This window comes from Petromyzon marinus, chromosome 2 (genome assembly GCF_048934315.1).
Source record: "Petromyzon marinus isolate PM22_M1 ecotype Great Lakes invasive population chromosome 2, UKy_Petmar_22M1.pri1.0, whole genome shotgun sequence".
Taxonomy (NCBI): Eukaryota; Metazoa; Chordata; class Hyperoartia; order Petromyzontiformes; family Petromyzontidae; genus Petromyzon; species Petromyzon marinus.
Window position 1 is genome coordinate 2,912,772 of NC_133668.1, and position 20,949 is coordinate 2,933,720.

The following is a 20,949-nucleotide window of genomic DNA, read 5'->3' on the forward strand; positions in this document are numbered from 1 at the left end:
TGTTATACAGACTGACTGCTCTCAATAAGACACAAACTCATGTATGTGTTGGAGGAAAGGCAGTTTTTTGTTACCGGTATTTGGCATGGAAAGGAACATATTAATACAATTCCACACCGATTTGGCCATGTTGGGGCGCCACGGTGGCGAGTTATCTCCCTCGTCTGGTGTGCAGGAGGTCGTCATGGGTTCATTCCTGACCCTGTATATATGGAGTTTGCAAGTTCTCCCTTTGGTGGTCGTGTGGATTATTATCCAGGTCCTCCGGTTTTTCCCTCCACATTGAGAAGCATGCGTTGAAATAATTTGACTACTATGAATTCGACATCATCCGAAGACGGGTAGGGCCCCGTTGCGAGCCAGGATCATGGTCCAATTTTTCTTTTAAATGCCTGACAATTTACGCATTGCAAACGCGGCCTTCCGCTGTGAAAACAAAGCAGGACCCTCCTGAAGAAGAGTATTGAGACTCTGAGGCTTTCCTGGGTAAACAATGGTAATGAAATAGTTTCATTGTTTAATTTATTTGGTATAGCCCTGTGAGCCATTCGGCTCTTGAATCGGGTGCAACCGCAACAAACAAAAAAACAAAAACATGAACAAGAAAACATCTTAAAGTGACTTTGTGCATGTGCAAACAGAAAAAATCCAGGAAAAAAAAACATCAAAATATTCCTGAAATAGCACCGTACACTAATCACCACGGAAGGGAAAAAAAACTACACGAAAGAAAGTACGATTTTGCATAGTTCGTGTTCATCCATCAACAACAGAGGCCGAGGCAATTCAATCCACCGCCTTTCAGCTCCTGGAATCCGAACCCGGCATCTGAGCTGCACCGGCTCAAACGCAGCATTGCCCTCGCGGGCCGCTCGTGGTTACGTTGCACCGCCACGCAAATCTCTTTCCCCGCGGCACAATCTTGTCGATTCGCTCGTTGGCCTTCGTGAAGGTCGTGTTGCTGTTTTCAACTCTCGCTTGAAGCTGAGCAGATTCGTGTTTCGCGAGTAATTGAAATGACGCGAACAAAAAAAAAGGAGGACTTACATTATGTAATGGAGACGATAATTAATCACATTCCTATTAATATTGGGCGATTTGATTAAAATGTGTCGCTGAGGTTCCTTGCATTTCGAAAGGGGGAGACCATTGTGTGTTGAAATTCAATGGTTCTGTTTACCGTATTGTTCTTCCTTCTCGGTAGACATCCATTGCTCTAACAACCGAGTACGGAATTTAATAAAACAAACAAAAAATCCTTCTTAATCCAAGCTGTTTGTTTTCCAGGCCCTTTGACATCGTCTTTTTTGTTTTGTTTAACTCGGCATAATTTACCCGCATTTTTGCCGTCCAGGGTGATCCACTCACCGACATCGTCGGCAGAATACGAAAAAATAATTTCACAGCCTCTACACTCCCCCCCCCCCCACAATCTCAATGCACTCAGTAAATATTTTAACGCTCTCCATTGTTAGCTACGGCGTCCATCGCTTTCACAACATTCAATCAGATGTTGAGAAGAAGCGGAAAGATGGCCATTAAAAATCAATGGGGTATCTATACATGGATTATCCCGTATACTGATTAGCGCGGTTAGCTACGTTCCGGTGCGAACGGCTACGTACGGTGCGAAAGAAGTTCCACATATTTACTGTGTTCACAGGCACGGAGACCATGCACTATCATGTAAACAGTAATATCTGGAGACCTTAATCTGTGTATGTATGTTGAACTTCTTTCGCATCGTACGTAGCCAGCTGTGCAGATCAGAGGTGCTGGGAAGGACAACAACAAAAAAGCATAAAAATAAGTTCTAAAGAAATGAGTTTTCAATCTAGATTTAAAAGTGGATAGCTCTGGTGGCTTGCTAATATCAGAAAAAAGAGCATTCCAGGCAGTCACAGAAGCACATCTGATACCAGACATTACACACAAGTTGGCTTCAAGATACAATTCCCAACTTCCATGAATAGACGCGAAGCTTTCAGCGTTGACACATGCCGTTTAAAGTCTGCCATGGATTCAGCGAACGGAGCCAACCAAACACATTGCCACGGGGCTGCCCTGTCGTGTGATAATTCTGTAATGACTCCGTCGGAAAAGTCATTGTATTTGTCAGCACGCCAACAGCAGTGCTCTGTAGTGGATCAACCCCATGTGCTCAACCAGCAAATATCAGACGTGATTTATCATTAGATTATTTTGGGTTCGATTGTCGTGTAGGTATAATGTAATGTTTTTTTTTAACTGTATCCCCCCCCCCCCACCATTTGATAGAACCAATCAAATCACGTTGTCACGTATGCAAAATATGCCGGTTGATTTGGTTTATCAGCAAAAGTCAGAACGTATGTGTGAATGTATGTTGAACGTCTTTCGCGCCGTACATTTCCAACCGTGCTAATCGGAGGTGCGGATTGTTGAAAAGCAAGCAACATTTCTTGACGATGTTTGTACGATATTTGTATGACGATGTTTGTATGACGATGTTTGTATGACGTTAGTATGACGATGTTTGTATGGCGATATTTGTATGACGATGTTTGTGTGACGTTTGTATGACGATGTTTGTATGACGTTTGTATGAAGAGTTTGGGTGACGTTTGTATGACGATGTTTGTGTGACGTTTGTATGACGATGTTTGTATGACGTTTGTATGACGATGTTTGTATGACGATGTTTGTATTGTTTGTATGACGATGTTTGTATGACGATGTTTGTATGACGTTTGTATGACGATGTTTGTATGACGTTTGTATGACGATGTTTGTATGACGTTTGTATGACGATGTTTGTATGATGTTTGTATGACGATGTTTGTATGACGATGTTTGTATCACGTTTGTATGACGATGTTTGTATGACGATGCTTGTATGACGTTTCGCTGGTGAATACAACCGGCATCCTCAGTTGTTAACGGAAGCTCACCTCTCTCGCGTCTTCGATTAACAAAATCGATGTGCATGTTTGCCCCACGGCGCGACAGTTTGATTCGATGAGCTCCGTCGGGTGGTGGAGGGGTTATAGTTACAAATTTGCATTTTACCTAAACGACGATCTAAGACAAAAAGCAAGGAATTATTAATCATCGTAATATTTTGGCCGTAAAAGCCTACGAATAAAGAGACACCGAAAGTAATCTGTGTGGCTCTCGTTTGTATAACGACCCCGTTGGGTGAGAGAGTTCTGCCTTTCATTCACATGCCTTTTTGGTGTCTGTTGGTTGAGCACGCGAGGCCTCTCCACTGGAACGGGGATGCCCTTGCCGTGTTCCAACCTTTAAATGAATGGCAGACTTTTCCGACGGAGTGGTGACGTTATGATCGCACAAAACGTAAGCTACAAACGAATTTCCCAGAAGCTCAGTAGCGATGTGCTGGCGGTCCCGTTAGCTGAAACCATGGCAGCCTTTTACGGGATTTGGAAAGGCTGAAAGCTGTTTATCTGTGGAAGTTGTGAACCTTATTTTGAAGCCAACCTCTAACTCATATTAATTAGGTGCATTGTGTTTAATATATTAATATTCATGCTACATTTTTGGTTTTAAGTACAGCAATCCCCCGCTATACATAAGAAATGCGTTCCTGGGAAAATGCGATTTAACTATAAATTATTTTAAGTGAACTCCCCATAAACATCATGTTAAAATGAGAGGTTGCATTCGGGGAAAAAAATGCCAAAAAGTGTGCAGAAATGCATATGATTATAAGTTTAATACATTTTAACTCGTAATATATTCAAATAATTAGACAGCACTTACCAGAGATAGTTGAATACCTTGCTGATCTAGGCCTCTTGGGGTGAGCAGTGGTGGAGTCATGCAGACAAAGGGGGCGGCAGGATCGCCTGCCTCTTCATCTGACGAGGGAGCCATAGGAAGCTGCCTCTCTCCTCCACGTGGAGGAAAATCCCTCTCCACACGGTGGAGGGATTTGCGGTGGTGTGCGCTGTGCAAGTATAGTTCGCTACCACATCCTGAAGTAGTCCGTGTTCACCATGTGTGCGTTCATGCATATGCTAAGCATTACAATTGCAATGAAATGTGTTCCCTGATTAATCGACAACGGTTATGTGAAACAACGTATAATGTGATAACTTATAGTGGGGGGGTTACTGTAAATTACGATAACTTTTCAATCTGTAAAAACAAAAATTCCATCGTTTCCAATAATGATCAGTATGAAGCGCATATTAAGCAGCTGATTGGTTTGGAGTATTTGTAAAAATGTGATGTGCATCACCCCTCCGTGTTAGAAACGACTCCATGGAGCTGTCAATGAAATTTCGCAGGAAAAAAAATTACGGCAAAACAAAACAGCCATAGCAATTCTTGATATGCAACATTGGTGCTGATAACGTGGCAATAATTTGAAGCATGAAATTCAGGACCAGCTGGGATCACCAGGGGGTACAGATCGAGGTCAACCAACTCCCATCGCCTCTCTTTCTCTCTCTCTCTCTCACACACACTGTCCCCTTTCCCTCAACTCATTCCGCACACGTTAATTTGTGATGACACACCCCTGGGTCATCATTATCATCTTCATTTTGTGACTCAAACCGTCCTCCCAGCCCACACGCGTGTGGTGAGCGCCTGCCGCCCAAACAAATGAACTCCACGTCGTTATCACGAAAATGCCCTCTTGCTGCCCCCCGGCCGCTGCCGCAGGTGTTCTCGTACACGGGCGCGTGAGCCAGCGGTCGGCCTGTCGTGGTGGGGGGGGGTGAAGTGGAGCTGCGGTGACGGCGTGTGTGTGTATGTGTGTGTGACGGGCAGGTGTTCTCATACACGGCGGAGCAGGAGCTGCGTTCGGACGACCTGTGCCTGGACGTGTCGCGGCTCAGCGGCCCCGTCATGATGCTCAAGTGCCACCACCTCAAGGGAAACCAGCTGTGGCACTACGACCGCGAGGTGCGCGCCGGCCTCCCTCCTCCTGGCTCCCGTGGGCCTGCGGTGTGAATTAATCAGCCCCGCTCACTTTCGAGTTTGGCTTCATTTGAATGTCATTTTTGCATCTTGGTGATTTTGGCGGACGATATGATTCATTGGCCGAGCTCCAATTCCAGCCAGCGGCTTGTTAAGTATTGCTTTTTTTTTTGCTGCCAATTTTTTGCAGGTACATAATTAATTATACTCGTTTTTTTTTTTGGGGGGGGGGGGGGGCCTTAGGTCCGTCGTGTGTATCACAGCTTTCTCTTGCATGCAGCATGATCAGCATTGCTATGGGTAAAAACAAAGACTATCTTCACACTCTTGCCAACACAGAAAAACGTGCATTCTTATGCACGTAGGTTCTTATATTAGTGTGCTTTCATAAATCATTAAAAAATAAAAAAACACATCTCCCCTTAAAACAAAAACAAATGCCTTGTCTCTCCAAAAATATTTTACCACCGTTTCCACATTCCTAACCAGATTCATTGCCAGAGGGCCATTTTTCAACATCTCCCAAGTAACTTGGTAAGAAACATTGTGACAAACTGGCAGAATTAAAAAAAAATATGAGCCTGTGCACTTTGCCAGGAGTCGTACGTCTCCTATTGATGTGAGCACACGTGGCCTCTTCGTGTTTGCAGCTGTCGGAAGAGAAACTGTAATGGAACATGAGACTCACCGTGGGATTGTCGGTGGAGAGGTATTGCGTGCAAGGTCCTAGAATGCAAAAGGGGTCCGGACCTTGGGCTGCCACTGGAGGCTAGGCTGCTCGAGAGGGCCCTCTACCGGGAGGGATTTTTACACTGACATTGATGATGCTCCTGCGGTTCATTATTATTATTGTTAACCTTGCTTGTCCAGAGAAGCCTCGCTGAATATCATGACTTTTTTTTCCCAAGAGGGTTTCTGAAACGTTTTCGCTGGAAGCGGGCGATGATTGAGTAATTTGTTGGTAATTTTTCAACTTTGATGCTGATGATGCAGCTGCTTCGGTTCATGTTTCTTGTTACAAAATCGGTGATCTTTATAATCTCGTGCATTCTTTATATCTGGCTGGCCGGCACTGTGGCAGGAATCTCATGATGAGTTCTAATTACGGTTGAGGGTCAACAGCCTTGCATCTCTCTGGGGGGGTCGATAAAATTGAGTACCACTTTGTGAGAAGTCAACAGTGGTTGTCCTTTGGAGAGACTGACACCCACCATGGAATCGTGGACTTTGTATGTACTGCATGTTGAACTTCATTCGCACCATACGTTGCCAACCGTGCTAATCGGAGGTGCGTGGAAAGGACCTCTGGCTCAGTGCTCCTAATGGCGATGAGCACCATTCCATCATTTGAGCAGGAATAGGCCGACTCCAAAAATGCTAATTGTGCCCTATCCTTGCATATGAAGCGTCATTTACTCATGAAGCGTTTTTTCTTTCAAAGTGTTCATTCAAAACGCGGGACTATGTTTGGTGGCTGCTAGTTGCTACCGGTGGACCAGAACCAGTGTTGGACATTACACATCCCTATGGCAGAGACCAGTCTCTTACGTAGCACAACCACTAGAGACTTCACAATTAAGAGGTGCCGACTGAAGAAAAACACATTTGAGACACTCCCATCACCTCAACCTCTGCCACCGTTGCTTTTACAGAAGATGACGCTGCGTCACGTGAACAGCAACCAGTGTCTGGACAAGGCCGGCGAGGAAGACCGCCAGGCGCCCACGATCAGCGACTGCAACAACGGCCGTTCGCAGCAGTGGCTTCTCCGCAACGTGACACTGGGGGTGTAGGCTCTCCCCCCCCCCCTCCCTCCCCCCCCGAGTGATGGGGAGTGGAGCGGGCAACCTCCTACCCCAGCCTAAGCTGGAACTTGCAGGGCAGCGTGCATCAACCAACCCCCGCGGCAGGCGCGCCTCCTGGCCGGGGTTCGCATCGGCCGCGAGGATCGCGCAGGCCGGGCGTGGTGAGACGCGCAGACTCCCGGGGGGAAGGAGCTTGGTGGTGGTGGTGGTGGTGAGCACGATGATGATACCTTGGCGTGCGGTGTGCGCTACGGCAGTTCGGGTCGTGGCAGTGCAGTATTGCAAGAGATCGACTCTTGCGGGGAAATTGCTCGGCTGTCCGCGTGCTCTTTTTTTTTCTCTCCCCGCCCCCCCCACCCCCCGAGCGCAGTACGAGTGGGCAAGGCTTTTGCTTTGTGTCCCATTGTGTAAAAGGTACACTCAGACTTTGTACAATTAGGTTTGTGGCACCAGTCAAAATATCTGCATTAGGCTTTCGTATGTTTTATTCTTGAAGGATGAAGGACTAATTTATAATTCAATATTGAATTGAGGAATGGTTCTTTTCTTGACTGAACAGCATTCTGTTAAGAGCAAGCAACATCGAAGGATTCTTTTTTTTATATTTCAGTTCATGGTTACAGCTGAATTCACGTTGTCAAAGCAATTAATTTATTTGGCATGACGCGAATGGTTGATTTCGGATATTTGTAGTCTAGAAACAGCACACTATTTCGTTGGGACGTTGTCTAGTTTACATTCTTTCGCAAGCGATGAATAGAATTTACAAACGATGGTTTGTTGTAACTATGGAATTGGCTTGAACTATGTAATTTGGCAGCCGTTTGCAATCCATTTTAGAAACTAAGTAATGGAAAGCTGTTATTTCGAGCCATCAACCTGAGGTCTAAGCCAGGATCGTTCCCACTCTGGATAGTTATTCACATATGGAAATGGGCCAAGATCCTCATTTGTACCACACCAATACACCACTCCAAAGCAGCAAGGAGATCACGTTCAGTGACCGAATCCCCTCAACACTTTGAAGCAATCGGACACCTCGCCAGCCGCGGAGGTCACGGCCAGTGACTCGAGTGGCTGCTCAGAAGCATTGGGCCCTTGCCCTGCCGTCTCTGTGTCCCCTACCTGCACGCAGCCGAGTTCACCCCCTGCCGCTATTGCGCGCACGTGGTGGGTGGTGGCGGTGGGGGGGGGGGTGATTGCGAGGGTTCTGGTGCAAAGTTTATAAAACGTTTCAATTGTTCAAGGCAATGAATGACGGCGTTGTTTTTTAATTGTAGGCACTGCACTAATGCCAGTGCTGTGCGAGTGTGCAAGTGCGCGTGTCATTTTTTTTGTTAACCGTTTTTTTGCATTTTTTATCTTGCAAACAATACATTTTAAAAGGAAATGTACGTCTCAAAATACAGCTTTTTACGACAACGGGAGTCGAGTCGCGAATGCGAGGCGTTGCGATATCGAATCGCAGTAAGGTAGCGCAAAAAAAAATACATGTGCGGCAGTTTCAGGAGAAAGTTTAGCGTGTGGATTTCGCCAAAAAAAAAATTCGTGGCGGTGTTGAAAAAGTGCTCATCGGTTAAAATATATAATTATATATTTGATTATAAACCAATTTCAATGTTTACTTGCACTACGATTAGGAGGAATTTAGGATATGTATACGATGGGAAAAGGCAGTTTGTTTTAACGTTTGATTTTTTTAAGAACGTTTCCCACCACCCACCACCCCTTTTATTAAATTCGTTAACGAAGAAGTTGACTTGACGACGTGAACCACCCGCTCGGACGTGCGCGCCACCGCTCTTGTCGCGTCACGACGGGGGGGGGGGGGGGTGGAGGACTGGGGGGGGGGGTGCAGCTCTGGGCAAGGGGGCACCTCTGGAGGCACCGGAAAGTCATTTTTGTGTGCTCGGTGGATGATTTTGTTGTCCTTCACTTACCCACCGCCCCCCACCACCCGGCACCTCCGAATCGTAGCGCGGTCGGCTACGTACGGTGCGCGAAAGACGTTCAACGTGCACAGGAGGACACCGTAACGACGCCAAAAGTGACCAAAAATAGCGACGTCCACATTTTGCGGGCATTGGCTCCATTGGCCAATTGGATCCCGAAGCCCCACCCCCCACCCCAAACCTCTGAACCGCATTAGCCAATCAAATCATAACCAGAGTCCAACCTATAACCCTTAACCATGGTGCTTAACCCTTCTTCTGCCCCACCCACCCACCCGGCCACCCGGCCACCCCCTCTTCACTTTTGATTTCTTTTGCAATTTTCATTCACCTTCGAGTTGATGAGGTTATTCAACAGGGTCAAAATATGGACATAGTGTTCACTTAAACTAGCGGGCGAGTAACGAGTTCATAGAGAGACGGAAATGTACACTGTGTCTTTTGTGTGTGAGGTGTGGGGGGTGGGGGGGGGAAATAAAAATGTGAAATTGTTCATTCGACTCGGCGTTACATTTTATGCGTCTTGTAGCTCAATCTTATGCTTCATTGAACATCAATATCAACATCGTAAAACACACTTTCTTACGGATTTTTAACAAATTATTTTACAGTTCCTTCCCCCACCCAAGGAATTTCACGCCATGCCAAATTGACGAGCCTGCCATCGGAAGACCCAATCGCATCCCACCTCATCATTCATGACAGCGGGCAACTCGTTAACATTTCAAAAACAATGCACCATGTTAAGTTAAAGGATCCTGGGAATCGCGCACGATGGACAAATGGAAGAGCACACAAAGCAGCCTCTCGAACACTACAAAAATAGTTTGTCTTTATTAAATTTAGGGTTACCACTACTTGAACATCGGCAATAATAAATGTTTACAAAATGAAGAACACCACTGCCTTCTGTGACAAACTACACTGCTATTCCGTTTGATTACACTATTTACAAAAACGCTCACCACATTCCCGCGAATTAAATTAAATGATTGCTATTCCATCTTCCCACACCCATTTCGTGAAACATTCACAACTACGTGTTCAAGCCCAATTTGCCAACCTCAGTCAGTGGTCTTGTGTGGCAATTTCAAAGAGTGCATAAGGAGCAAAGGCATTAATTAACTACGAACCCCCGCTGGAATTAGTGTTTACATTAGAGCTACACTGTAGCCATAATATTTCAGTCTTTGGGCCCAACGTTACCATAATTGTAAAACTATACGACATGTGTAGCGACGCTCTGGGGAAACTGTCCCCAGCATGCTGGTCTCTAGTTTTTTTTTGCTGGCAATGAGCCATCAAGTAACGGGATAGGAGAGTTCCAACAACGCTTGAGCACTTGGGGCTACTCGAAATATCTGCCGAAGTTCCACTTTTGGTAGGCGTTCAGGACGTCGCAGGAGCTGAGCTTCAGGCCTTTCCCAACTTGCGCCAGGCACAGAGACTCTCTGACGGACGCCTTCACAATGTGCTTCGCCTGGCCATCAGAATACAAAAAATTACTGTTTTAATGAAGCCTGTTAAAAACATTTGTTTACCGTAAAAACATTATAAGTCACTGTCAAAGCATCTCCCCCCCCACCCTCCGCTCAAGCAAGCGTGGGGCACGATCAGTAGTCACGGTGCCACGGCCACGCCGGGTATCCAGGAGGTCGTGGGTTAGATTCCAACCCTGACGCCTGTGTATTTCGAGTTTGCATGTTCTTACCGTGATCGCGTGGATTTTTGCCCGGGTCCTCCAGTGTTTCCCTCCACATTTACAAATCTGCGTTCGAAGTATTTGGCTGCTTTAAATTTCCACGTGATAAGCCACGTTGTTGAGCTATCACTTGTGGCAAGGATGCTTCTGAAAAAGAGCTACATCGTTGAGTGGGCCTTTTCTGGTAAAATAAAAAAATACTTAAAGTACATTTTGATTTAAAGCTTTCGTGACTGCAGGGATTCATATTCTTGGTTCTTTCGGTAAAGTAACGTATAAGGGAAACAATACAATAATAAAAATATACAACAATTAAATTCTCACGTTTCGAAAAACACCGAAAGAATAATTTCTTGCTGTGGTTTTCACACCTGATGATGATTGCTTGTGTTGCAGTCGAAACGTCGTGAGAATGTTATTGTTTTATATATGTATATTTTTTTTATTTTATTGTTTCCCTTCTACGTGACTTTACCGAAAGAACCAAGAATATACTTAAAGTAGTTTAAAAAGTTTAGTTTAGCAGCCCTGAACCGCATTTCTATAGAGGGTGTTGGTATTTCCGCAGTACAGACAGGAATCAATTTAATTAAGCCCCCTCCCACAACCCCTGGTTTAGAGGCCTAGCTTTTCACACGATCCTTACCAAAGAGTGTGTGTTTGTTTTATATATACACACACCAGCATTTTTTTATTGTCATTAAAGAACCCAGAATACTAGCGGGGAATTTCAAAAGGGGAGAATTAAAAAAAAACGCGGAACACGCGCAACAACGCAACGCACCCGGAAATTTCTGGAACGAACGAGGGGGCCCTGTCCGGGCTCTCTTCCCTACTGGGGTAACGATCGTCAGGATCAGTGACTATAAGGTAGGGGTAGCGATCATCGGGAGCAGTCTTCTTCTTTCGTATGGCTGATGGAGATCCAGAGCAACAACCGCAATTTCACATTCAGGTGGTCAAGCACCAGATGAACGGCATCGGGAGTCGATGGGCGTTACCATCGCCGCGACGTCTCCTCCGTATTCGTGCTTCGGGCACTGCGGCATTACACGTCGCTACGGCCTGTTCTGGATGACCACGGCGTCATAAACGAGGTAACGATCGTCGGGAGCTCTTACCAGAGGCTGCTCGCTGTGCGAGTGTAGCCAGGCCTGGGGCTCGCTGGCCGGCCTGCAGCCCGCTAGCCCCACGGTGCCAGCGCCCGCCAACGCCGCCAAGCACAGCCCGTCCTGCCGCAGCTGCTGCCACCACGTGTAGTTAAACTGCTGCGGCTGGGAGAGAGCGCGGCGGGTAGAGTGGGGCTATTAAATCGAAGGCTACGGTGTCTCGTTAACATACGGCTCTTAAGCGAAATAATGTAACCGTCTCGTTACGTGGGCCCGTTAGACCTCGGTGTTTACTTACGGCGCGAAGCAACATCGCATTAATTCGGCCTTTGTTATTTTTAGTGGGAAAATAATTTGATTTTGGAACCGGTGTCTTTAAGCCCGACGCAAAAGGCGATATTTTCCGTCAGATGCTGCTCACTGAATGGCGAATAACGCGAAATGATTTCTTATTATCACCCATGTTTGCAATGAGCATGGAAATAGACGCCGTTTCTACCCAGAAAAATGCATAATTCTGCACAGCACACAATTCGGGCATGAAGCCAAAATAAACATGCCGCGATATTCAGCTCTGTTGTTGGCCTTTTCCCAAGAATGGAAATTCCACATTCCTGTGGCAGACTCATTAGCACGGTTGGCAATGTACGGTGGCAAAATAAGTTCAACATTCCTACAAGCAGCGTTGACATCCCACGAAAGAATGGATATATAACTGATGATTTAAGTTTACGTAGCAGCCAAATCAACTATATCAGAAAGCACTGTGATGACTACTCATGCAGTTTCAAGTTCACCGTGATGCACTTACCTTCGACACCCCACCAGTCTGAATGCACAGGTGCACTTCAATGCTATTATTGATGACTGTCAGGCACTGATTGGATCCCTCGTTCCACACCTGTCAAAAGAGAAACGGTGGAAATCTCCCATGTGTGACGAGCGATAATCACGGCAGTTCATCACGGTGACTTGCCAAGATCGGCCTTGCGCTGCGCTTGCCATCGCAATCGGAGGGTGCAGAGGCCGGTTATAATTTCCGCGATCGAGCCACATGGCGGTAATTAGCCTGAGCATGCCAGCCTACGCAACAAGGATGCTCCAAAGGGAGTAAATGTGAAGTGCCAACAAACCTCTTCGCTCGTTTTCATCACCAAAGTCCACAATGAAAGGGAAAGAAAAAAACATCCCCGGGACTTTTGTTTTCCTCGCGTACGTACTAGCAATGCGCAACGTGTCCGGCCGGCCGGCCTGCCGGCCTGCCACAAGCCAGCAGGTCGGCCGGCCTGGCATCCAGCCTGCTGTTTCCTCCTGAATCCTGGAACACTCAATATATTCAGGAACCTTACTCGTAATAATAATAATGAAACATTATTCCCAAACCTTAGAAGGCCTCTCCCCCACCCTATGGCATATTGGTCACGTGGGGTTTCTCGTCCGTACACAAGCGTCCAGGGACGTGGAGGTTGGTGAATGGGGATTCCGGGACTGGTCCAGACGTCGCTCGCCCCCGATGTTCACCGCGGCCGGGAATCAAACTCGGATGGCCAGGCTCATAGTGCAGTGTGCTAACCACTGTGCCTCTGCTCCTGAATATAATAATACTTTACTAACTCAAGAAAGACTCGACTCTTCTCAGGAAGGCCCTTCTTGGCGAGTCTTTCCTGGATGCATAACAAGTATTGCAGTATAACAGCAGATCACAGAGGATTGATATGGGAACGTCGGCAACAGATGACACGACCGTGATCGCCAACAGTGCAGGACTGCTGCTGCTGCTGCTGGGAGTTTCTGGATCCTGCGGCCTCTGTAAAGGAGTGGGAAGAGAACCAAGTGTGTCGGGGGGGGGGAAGCGGTGGTGTTGCCAATAGCGCTACGCTGCGCTACAAACCCGGTGACCCGAGTTCGATTCCCGCTGACGGCCAACGCCAGTGACGCTCTTTTAAACCGGTCCTGGGCCTCCCCTAGGTCGACTCGGCCTCAAATGAGTACCTGGTGGTGTGTAAAAACATCGCCACTGGGGAGACAAAGGCGGCCGGGTGTGGTGCTGGCTACCCCACCCCGTCGTGTGCCTCGCTCGCAAACAGCACTTGCCCCAACGGTCTGTTGAAGGCTATGCGGCGGGGATCTTTGTCTTTGTGTGTGAAAGTGAGCGAGAGAGTGTGTGTGTGTGTGCGCGATCTTTGTCTTTGTATCGGGGTGGTAGAAGTAGGAGGGATGGTGGGGGTGGGGGGGGTAAGCGACGCTGAATCGTCCAGCGGTGGCGTGCGCACCCATCCGTCGGCCTGCACGAGCGGAGCCCGCAGGTCCGCGTAGACGTTCTCCAGGTACCAGCCGAAGCTCCGGCAGCCGAGGGCCTGGCGCAGCCGCCTCTGCGGCTCGACGTCCCCCACGGAGCTGCGGACGAAGCGAGCGGCGAACTCGCCCTCGGGCAGCACGCCGCCGCCGGCGCCGCGCGAACGCAGCGCGTTGCCGTAGCCGCGGCCGTAGAAGACCTCGGCGTACTCGTCGAGCCACACGTCGGCCACCCGCCGCAGGTTCCTCTGCACCGTGGACACCTTGTCGCCGCCGGGGAACGGGTACGGGTTGTCCGCCCGGTACACGTGGCCCACGCGCGAGCACGGCACGATCTCGATCTCGCCGCCGCACATCCACACCTGAAATACGGGGGCGGGGTTGAGTGGCGCACGATCTTCTATTCGTGTATCTGTTGGGCCTTTCTTGGCAGTGTCGATTGAACTGCCGTTTCGCCTTTTGGCGTTCTCTGGTCCAACACTGGTGAGACCATAAAGAAGGCCGTCTCTGTCGCAGGGCCCCATCAGTTTCAAAGGCGATGCGCGTATTATCAGAGCGCGTTTGTTTGCACGATTCCCCATAGGTCACGCTTCTTGCGTGCAAGCGGCAGCGCGCTTGGTTGCATCCGAGCATGTTACGAGTCCACACAGCGCAACGGGCGCGGCTTGCGCTGCCGGAAATATCCAATCGGAGAGTGAACGTTTCAGGCTAGCTAGAGCGGCTATTATCACATGTATTAACCCGAACGAATGTCAAGAACAATCGCAATTTGTTATTGTTGATGACAATTATTTTAATCCACTTAGCTATGTAAATGCTCAGAGTCATTTGTTTCGCCGTTGGCTTTTGATCCCCCGTTGTTAACGTGTCATTACGGCTTTTTTTTGGGGGGGGGGGGGGAGGGGGAGAATTAAAATTTCCGCCGTGAAATATTAACTGGCCAATTGTCAAGAATGGAGACGCATCCGAGCCGAGGAATGGAAACAGCTCGAGGGGAACGTCCACGATGGAGACGGAGCGATGCATCAGCTCGCGTGCGCTGATGCTGGCTGGCTTATTATACAGCTGGTGCATCCGCCAGTCATCTAAGTCCATCCCTCTGACCTCCTGCCAGCGGGCGTTCGACGCTTAAAGTGCACGTAGCCTGGCACAAGCACCGCGGTGACGTCACCGCCACTTCCGTGGCGAATGGCCGTTGTTGTACTATACTGCAGGATCATAAGATATGGCGACAGCTGAGGGGGGGGGGAGTCCTTCATCCAGCAGCGGATCGACCATGGCCGACGACGATTACACCACAAACAGATCTCCCTATCCGAAAGAAACTTTGTTTTTTTGTCACGGAGCCCCACATACCTTGAAGGACAGCTCAAGATTCTCGCCTCCCCACACCTCGAGGCCAGGGTCGTAGGTGCCCAGCTCGTAAAAATAGCGCTTGTCGATGGCAAAGAGACCCCCTGCCATCACAGGACACCTGCCACGCAGGGAAGGGCACGGGGACAGAGAGATAGATAGATGGTGGTGGTGGGGTTAGTCCCCGCAATTCACGTGCGCTCCACGGGCGCCCTCTCGTGGCCACAGTGCGGAAACACCGTCGCTGATGTGGGACACGCAAATCTTCCCCAGCTATTGCACAGCGGCGTCAAATCACCCGCCCCAAAAAAAAAAGGAAAAGCGCCCTTCTCCCGTCTGAAATCGAGACGTTGCTGATCTCGTCAAGGACCATAGGCCGTCACGCAAACTCCAGGTCAACCCCGGCGACGCGGGTTCGATTCCTCGATTTCCGCTCGCAGCCACCAACGCCAGTGACGATTATTTCAACTGGTCCTGGGCCTCCCCAAGGTCGACTCAGCCTTAAATGAGTACTTTGGTACGGGGCGTCCGAAATCATCGCCACCGGGGAGGCAACTGCGCCCAGGACGTGGTGCTGGCCACCCCACCCCCCTCAGTGTGTCGCGGTGCCGGCCTTGCCAGGTGCCACTCGCAGCGCTCGCTCCTGCCGAGGCCTACACAGGCGCGGGAGCCTCCGCGCGCGCGGCGAGCACTCACGGGAAGGGGTCCTCTCTCTTCAGGCCAAGCGCCGTCACGACGTCGACCGGTGTCGCCCTCCAGCCAAAGTTCAGCGGCCACTCGAAGACCCCTCGCAGGAAGTCCGTGACGTGCTGGTAGCTGCGCAAGAGGAGCGGGCGATGCGATCGAGGGTGCCGGTGTCGGACGTTTCCACGCACAGTTTAATCGTGAGCGAACGGGGGGGGGGGGGGGGTGCGGGGGTGGGTTTGGGACGAGTGTCGTTTTCGGGGAGCTCGCACCTCATGTCCTTCTCGTTGATCACCTCGATGACGGGGCACGCCACGCGGCTGCGGTTGGCGTGGATCCGGGCCACGAGCGGCTCGAGCCAGCCCACGTTGCACTCCACGTGCGAGTCGAGGAACAGCAGGATGTCGCCTGCGCTCACACGCGCCACCCGGCAGACGGGCACGGCCACGGAATGAAACACGGTGCCTTGCCAAGGGCGCATGAGCCATCGTCACGCGAACTACGGTCATCGTCACAAGCGGTGGATTTTGGCTGGCCGTCTGGAACGCTCTCTTCCCTTCTGATGTTAGGAAGACACTGGAGCCACGCACTTTTAAATAATTCAGATTAAAAACTAATTTATTGAGAACTGCTTTTTGTTTTTAGTTTGTTGTCCTTGCCCTCCGCACGACCGATTAGCACAGTTAGCTATGTAGGGTGCGAAAGAAGTTCAGCATACATACATACATACAGATGCGGCTTCTGCAGAACTCCACTTGTCCAATACCCAGACAAAGCGTCTGTATAATTGCGAAGATACAATAACAACTATTTATTCCGTTGACCAATACATGTTCTGAATCAACGTTTGTCCAGTTGCGTTTAAAAGGAGAAAATCCTGCAGTGGGCGAGTGTTTTTTTTCTCTCCCAAGTTCATTAGCAAGGGTGTTACCCCTTTGAAAGAAGACGGCAGAACATGGGAGAGACCCGCCCGCCAACGCCTCTGGATTTAAATAATCATGTTTGGCAGTTGGCCAACAGAGAGCAAATAACGCGGACATCCAGAATAAACACTTCGTATGAGACCCAAACATCTCACCTCCCCGGTTCTGACAATCCTCAAAGACACCGGTGGTGTAACCATTAACCCCGCATCAGAGCGCACATCCACACGGATGGAAAATGAAAGGCAAGCCACGGTCATGGTGTGACCGTGGCCACACACAACCCACACTGTGGACCGAATAATAATACTCCACTGTAGTCTGCGCTCCTTCAATGGAGGAGGGATGGGAAAAAACAACTACACGAAACTCACTGCCCCCAAGCCCCGTCGTGGCGAGCAGACCCCCCAACATTGGCATCTATTCAACTCCTGAAGCATATCGCCGCAAGCAGGAACAGAATAGCTGGGGGGTGACCTGGTCATCTTGTGGACGTGTAATGTGCAGTGTAGCCATCGACGGGTCATTTGAGTGCAACCAAGGTTGGTGAGGTTTGTTACGTGCGCGCGTACGCTGAACTTCTTTTGCACCGTACGTATCTGACCGCGCTAACCGTTGGGTGCGGACCAAGCGAATTCGCCAAAGGCGTCGCACGGCGGCGGATTGTTCGCGGCAGCGTGTACGATGCACTCCGGCGGTCGCGGGCAAAGCCATAGCGGACATCGGTAGTTTGGCCTACAGGGTCATGCACTGACATGTTTCACCAGTGAGAGGACCAAGGTTTTACGAGTCAAGAGTGATGACCGCTGAAAGTGTAGGAAAGTGACTGCACATGCCCCCCCCCCCCCCGCTGTCGAATTATAAAATAAAAATTCGACAGGCCCAGCTCGTATACCCCGTATTGTCGCCCCGTGCGGACTCGTGTTTCTGTGCGTGCGTGTATGGGGAGCGGTGGCACGGTGGTTAGCATGGTGCACTTTAAACCCGGCGACCCGAGTTCGATTCCGGCTAAAGGTCAACACCAATGACGATTATTATCAAATGAGTACCTGGTGCGACGTGTAAGCATCGCCACTGGGGAGACAAAGGGGGTCTGGCGTGGTGCTGGCCACCCACTTTAACAACACTTGCCCCAAGAGTCCGTCATTGGCTATACGGGGGGGTGGGTGGTGTTTCCGTCTTTGTTGCGGCTGTGGGTACCAGTGGAAACAGCGGAGCCGACCAGCCTGGCTCGGATGAGTCCGTGCCGCTCGGTGAGTCGCAGCAGACGGACTTTGGGGAAGTTCGCCAAGTACTTGTCCAGCTTCTCCTTGAGGTGTTCTGTGGGGTGGCAGCGTCCAGTTGTTTGTAGAAATAATAACTAACTGTCTCATTCAGCCCTTTGTCAATCCACTGCTGGATTGGTGGATGGATGCCGCCCCCCCCCCTCCCCTCCCCCCCCCCCCCGGGAATTGTCAATCGCGGGGGTTTATTTAGTCAGAGCCATGACCCCTTTCCCCCATGGCACCATTGGGAGCTGTTGTAGCAGCGACAATCCTACGCAATGACGCATCGGGCAATGCGTTGGCAGGTTGGCGTAGAAGCACAGACTGCGAATGCGTTTCCTAGACTGTTGCCCCACGAACGGAAAGACATCAGCTCTGGGCAAGATCTATTGCCTTCAGCTACCGCACGCGAAGATGCGAAAATAAAATAAATCTCAAGATTGGTTCAAGCATCTGCTGTGACACCCCCCCCCCCCCGCATGCTCGAGCGGCTTTAGGAGACACACCGCGAACACGTTTTAACCTCAAAACCGGTACAGAACGGTAAATACGTCAAGTGAACCAACTAGAGTGGTGCAAACAGCCCATCGATTAAATAGACGTCTGTGAAAAAGAGCTTCATAGCTCATGGGATTCCTCCAGAATTCATAAATATTCGGATTCTGATATGCCCCTATAGATTGCATGACTGTCGTTGAGCTTGTTTATCCAGGAAAGCCTCACTGCATCTCAAAGATGCTTGTTTCGCAGTAGGGGGCAATGTTGCTAAGTGTGTCATCCCAATCGAGTGATTTGCAGGTTACTGGGGTGTTTGATTTTTCTTTTTTTTTGCTACGAAACTGAAGAACCCGGAGGAAGCCCATGCAGAACTAGGGGATAACACGCACAAACAATCTCCACACACAGAGAGAGGCATCCGAGTCGGGAGATCGACCCCAGGCCCCTTCTTGCCGCGAGGCACAAGGGTTACCACTGCCGCCGCTCCAACGACTGAACTATCGTCGCCATCGTCGGCCACGATTTATCCACTGCTGGATGAACGCCTGCCACGGCCGTAGGCAAGTAGTACGATGCCCTTGGCCACTTCCCTCCGAGTGGCATCTCGCGCGATGCGCCGTCTGTGCCGCGGCCGTCAAAGTAAAAAATATATTTAACACGTAGGCTTTCGCGACCAATATTATTCATGATAAAGGTTTTTGGGTTAGATCGCGTTAAATGTTGTGGATTCACTCTTCAACACACCGGTGGGCTAAAGTAGTGAACTATTTGTCTTTTGTCAACGTGACACTTTTTTTCTGATTAGCCGTGTCGGGTGGTGGAGGGTTACGACACATTTATAAATAACGCGATCTAACCCAAAAAAACCTTTATTATGAATAAAAATATGAATAAATAAATAAAACACGCGAAGAGACTTCCTCTCTCTCTCAAACGAGCAGCGAGGCCAGTGCTCACCTCCCGATTACAGCCCCGAATGAGCGGTGGAAAAATTCCAGATTCTTACGACAGGGTTGGGGGAGGTGGGCGAGTGTATTCATAGGAAAATCTCAACTAAACTATTTGTTATTTTACCAGGAAAGGCCTTGCTCAGCTATATAGCTCTTTTTTCAGAAGCCACCTGGCCACAAATCAACGAAGTGGCTTATCACGTGAGAAATGTATAGCAGCCAAATACTCCAAAGGCGTGATGTTGATTCTAAATGTGGAGGTGAAAAGCCAGAGGACCCGGAAGAAAAATCCACGTGACCACGGGGAGAGAGAACAAGCAAACTCCAAATATACAGCAGCAGCAGGCGTCAGGGTCGGAATAGAACCCACGACCTCCTGTACACCAGGCGAGGTAGTTAACATCTCCTAGCCACAGTGATGATGATGAGAGAGGGACACACAAACTCCAAATATACAGCAGCAGGCGTCAGGGTCGGGATGGAACCCACGGCCTCCTCCACAGCAGGCGAGGGAGTTAACATCTCCTAGCCACCGTGATGATAATGAGAGAGAGACACACAAACTCCAAATATACAGCAGCAGCAGGCGTCAGGGTCGGAATAGAACCCACGACCTCCTGTACACCAGGCGAGGTAGTTAACATCTCCTAGCCACAGTGATGATGATGAGAGAGGGACACACAAACTCCAAATATACAGCAGCAGGCGTCAGGGTCGGGATGGAACCCACGGCCTCCTCCACAGCAGGCGAGGGAGTTAACATCTCCTAGCCACCGTGATGATAATGAGAGAGAGACACACAAACTCCAAATATACAGCAGCAGCAGGCGTCAGGGTCGGAATCGAACCCACGACCTCCTGTACACCAGGCGAGGTAGTTAACATCTCCTAGCCACCGTGAGGGGTGGGGGAGGGTGGCGGTCACCCTTGGTGCTGAAGTCGTCCACCAGGATGAGCTCGCGGAGGAGGCCCGGCGGCGATCGGTTGAGGACGCTGTGCACGGAGCGCAGGAGGGTGCTCCACGCCTCGTCGATGAAGCAGATGATGACGCTGACCAGCGGCAGCGCATCGGGCACCGTCTGATCCGCGCACCTGGACGGCAACGGAGCGCGGCGACGGAGCTCTCGTCAGACGTCACCGGTACCGCGAACGTTAAAGATACGGTAACGGTGCGGCCCCGCGAATGCCCTGCTCGCTCCACCGATAAGCACGGTCGGCGACGTACGGGGCGGAAGAGGTCCGACGTGCGTACGTACACACTGGCTGGCGGAATGGACTCCCCATCAGAGGGCGCTCCAGAGGGCCCCTCCAGAAGGTTACTTATTCGGCTGCTATAATTTTCCACGTGATGGTAAGCCACTTAGTTGAGCTACGATTTGGGGCCAGGTCGCTTCTGCAAAAGAAGTGCCAATAGCTAGTAAAATGTAAAAAAAAATCGTTTCGTAAAATCTGGATTACTCTGTCATGCTGGTCAATGGGTGGGA

At 49.7% G+C, this 20,949-nt stretch overlaps 2 protein-coding genes across 7 annotated transcripts in view; one reads left to right on the plus strand and one right to left on the minus strand.

The window, feature by feature from the left end:
• Positions 1-9,179, plus strand: part of LOC116949498 (polypeptide N-acetylgalactosaminyltransferase 13) — an 85,745-nt gene extending 76,566 nt beyond the window's left edge. For all 3 annotated transcript variants that reach the window (XM_032966881.2, XM_032966888.2, XM_076069194.1), the window contains 2 exons: positions 4,780-4,914; positions 6,582-9,179. In XM_032966881.2, the coding sequence (XP_032822772.1) occupies positions 4,780-4,914; positions 6,582-6,722 (276 nt within the window). In that variant the 3' untranslated portion in view covers positions 6,723-9,179. The remainder of the gene's footprint in view (positions 1-4,779; positions 4,915-6,581) is intronic.
• A 311-nt stretch (positions 9,180-9,490) lies between these two features.
• Positions 9,491-20,949, minus strand: part of LOC116944346 (polypeptide N-acetylgalactosaminyltransferase 5-like) — a 29,830-nt gene continuing 18,371 nt past the window's right edge. For all 4 annotated transcript variants that reach the window (XM_076069193.1, XM_076069191.1, XM_032957909.2 and 1 more), the window contains exons 3-11: positions 20,391-20,557; positions 17,953-18,072; positions 16,102-16,237; positions 15,842-15,961; positions 15,149-15,266; positions 13,771-14,154; positions 12,309-12,398; positions 11,510-11,662; positions 9,491-10,166 (exon numbers count right to left, since the gene is read on the minus strand). In XM_076069193.1, coding sequence (XP_075925308.1) covers positions 10,035-10,166; positions 11,510-11,662; positions 12,309-12,398; positions 13,771-14,154; positions 15,149-15,266; positions 15,842-15,961; positions 16,102-16,237; positions 17,953-18,072; positions 20,391-20,557 — 1,420 coding nt within the window. In that variant the 3' untranslated portion in view covers positions 9,491-10,034. The remainder of the gene's footprint in view (positions 10,167-11,509; positions 11,663-12,308; positions 12,399-13,770; positions 14,155-15,148; positions 15,267-15,841; positions 15,962-16,101; positions 16,238-17,952; positions 18,073-20,390; positions 20,558-20,949) is intronic.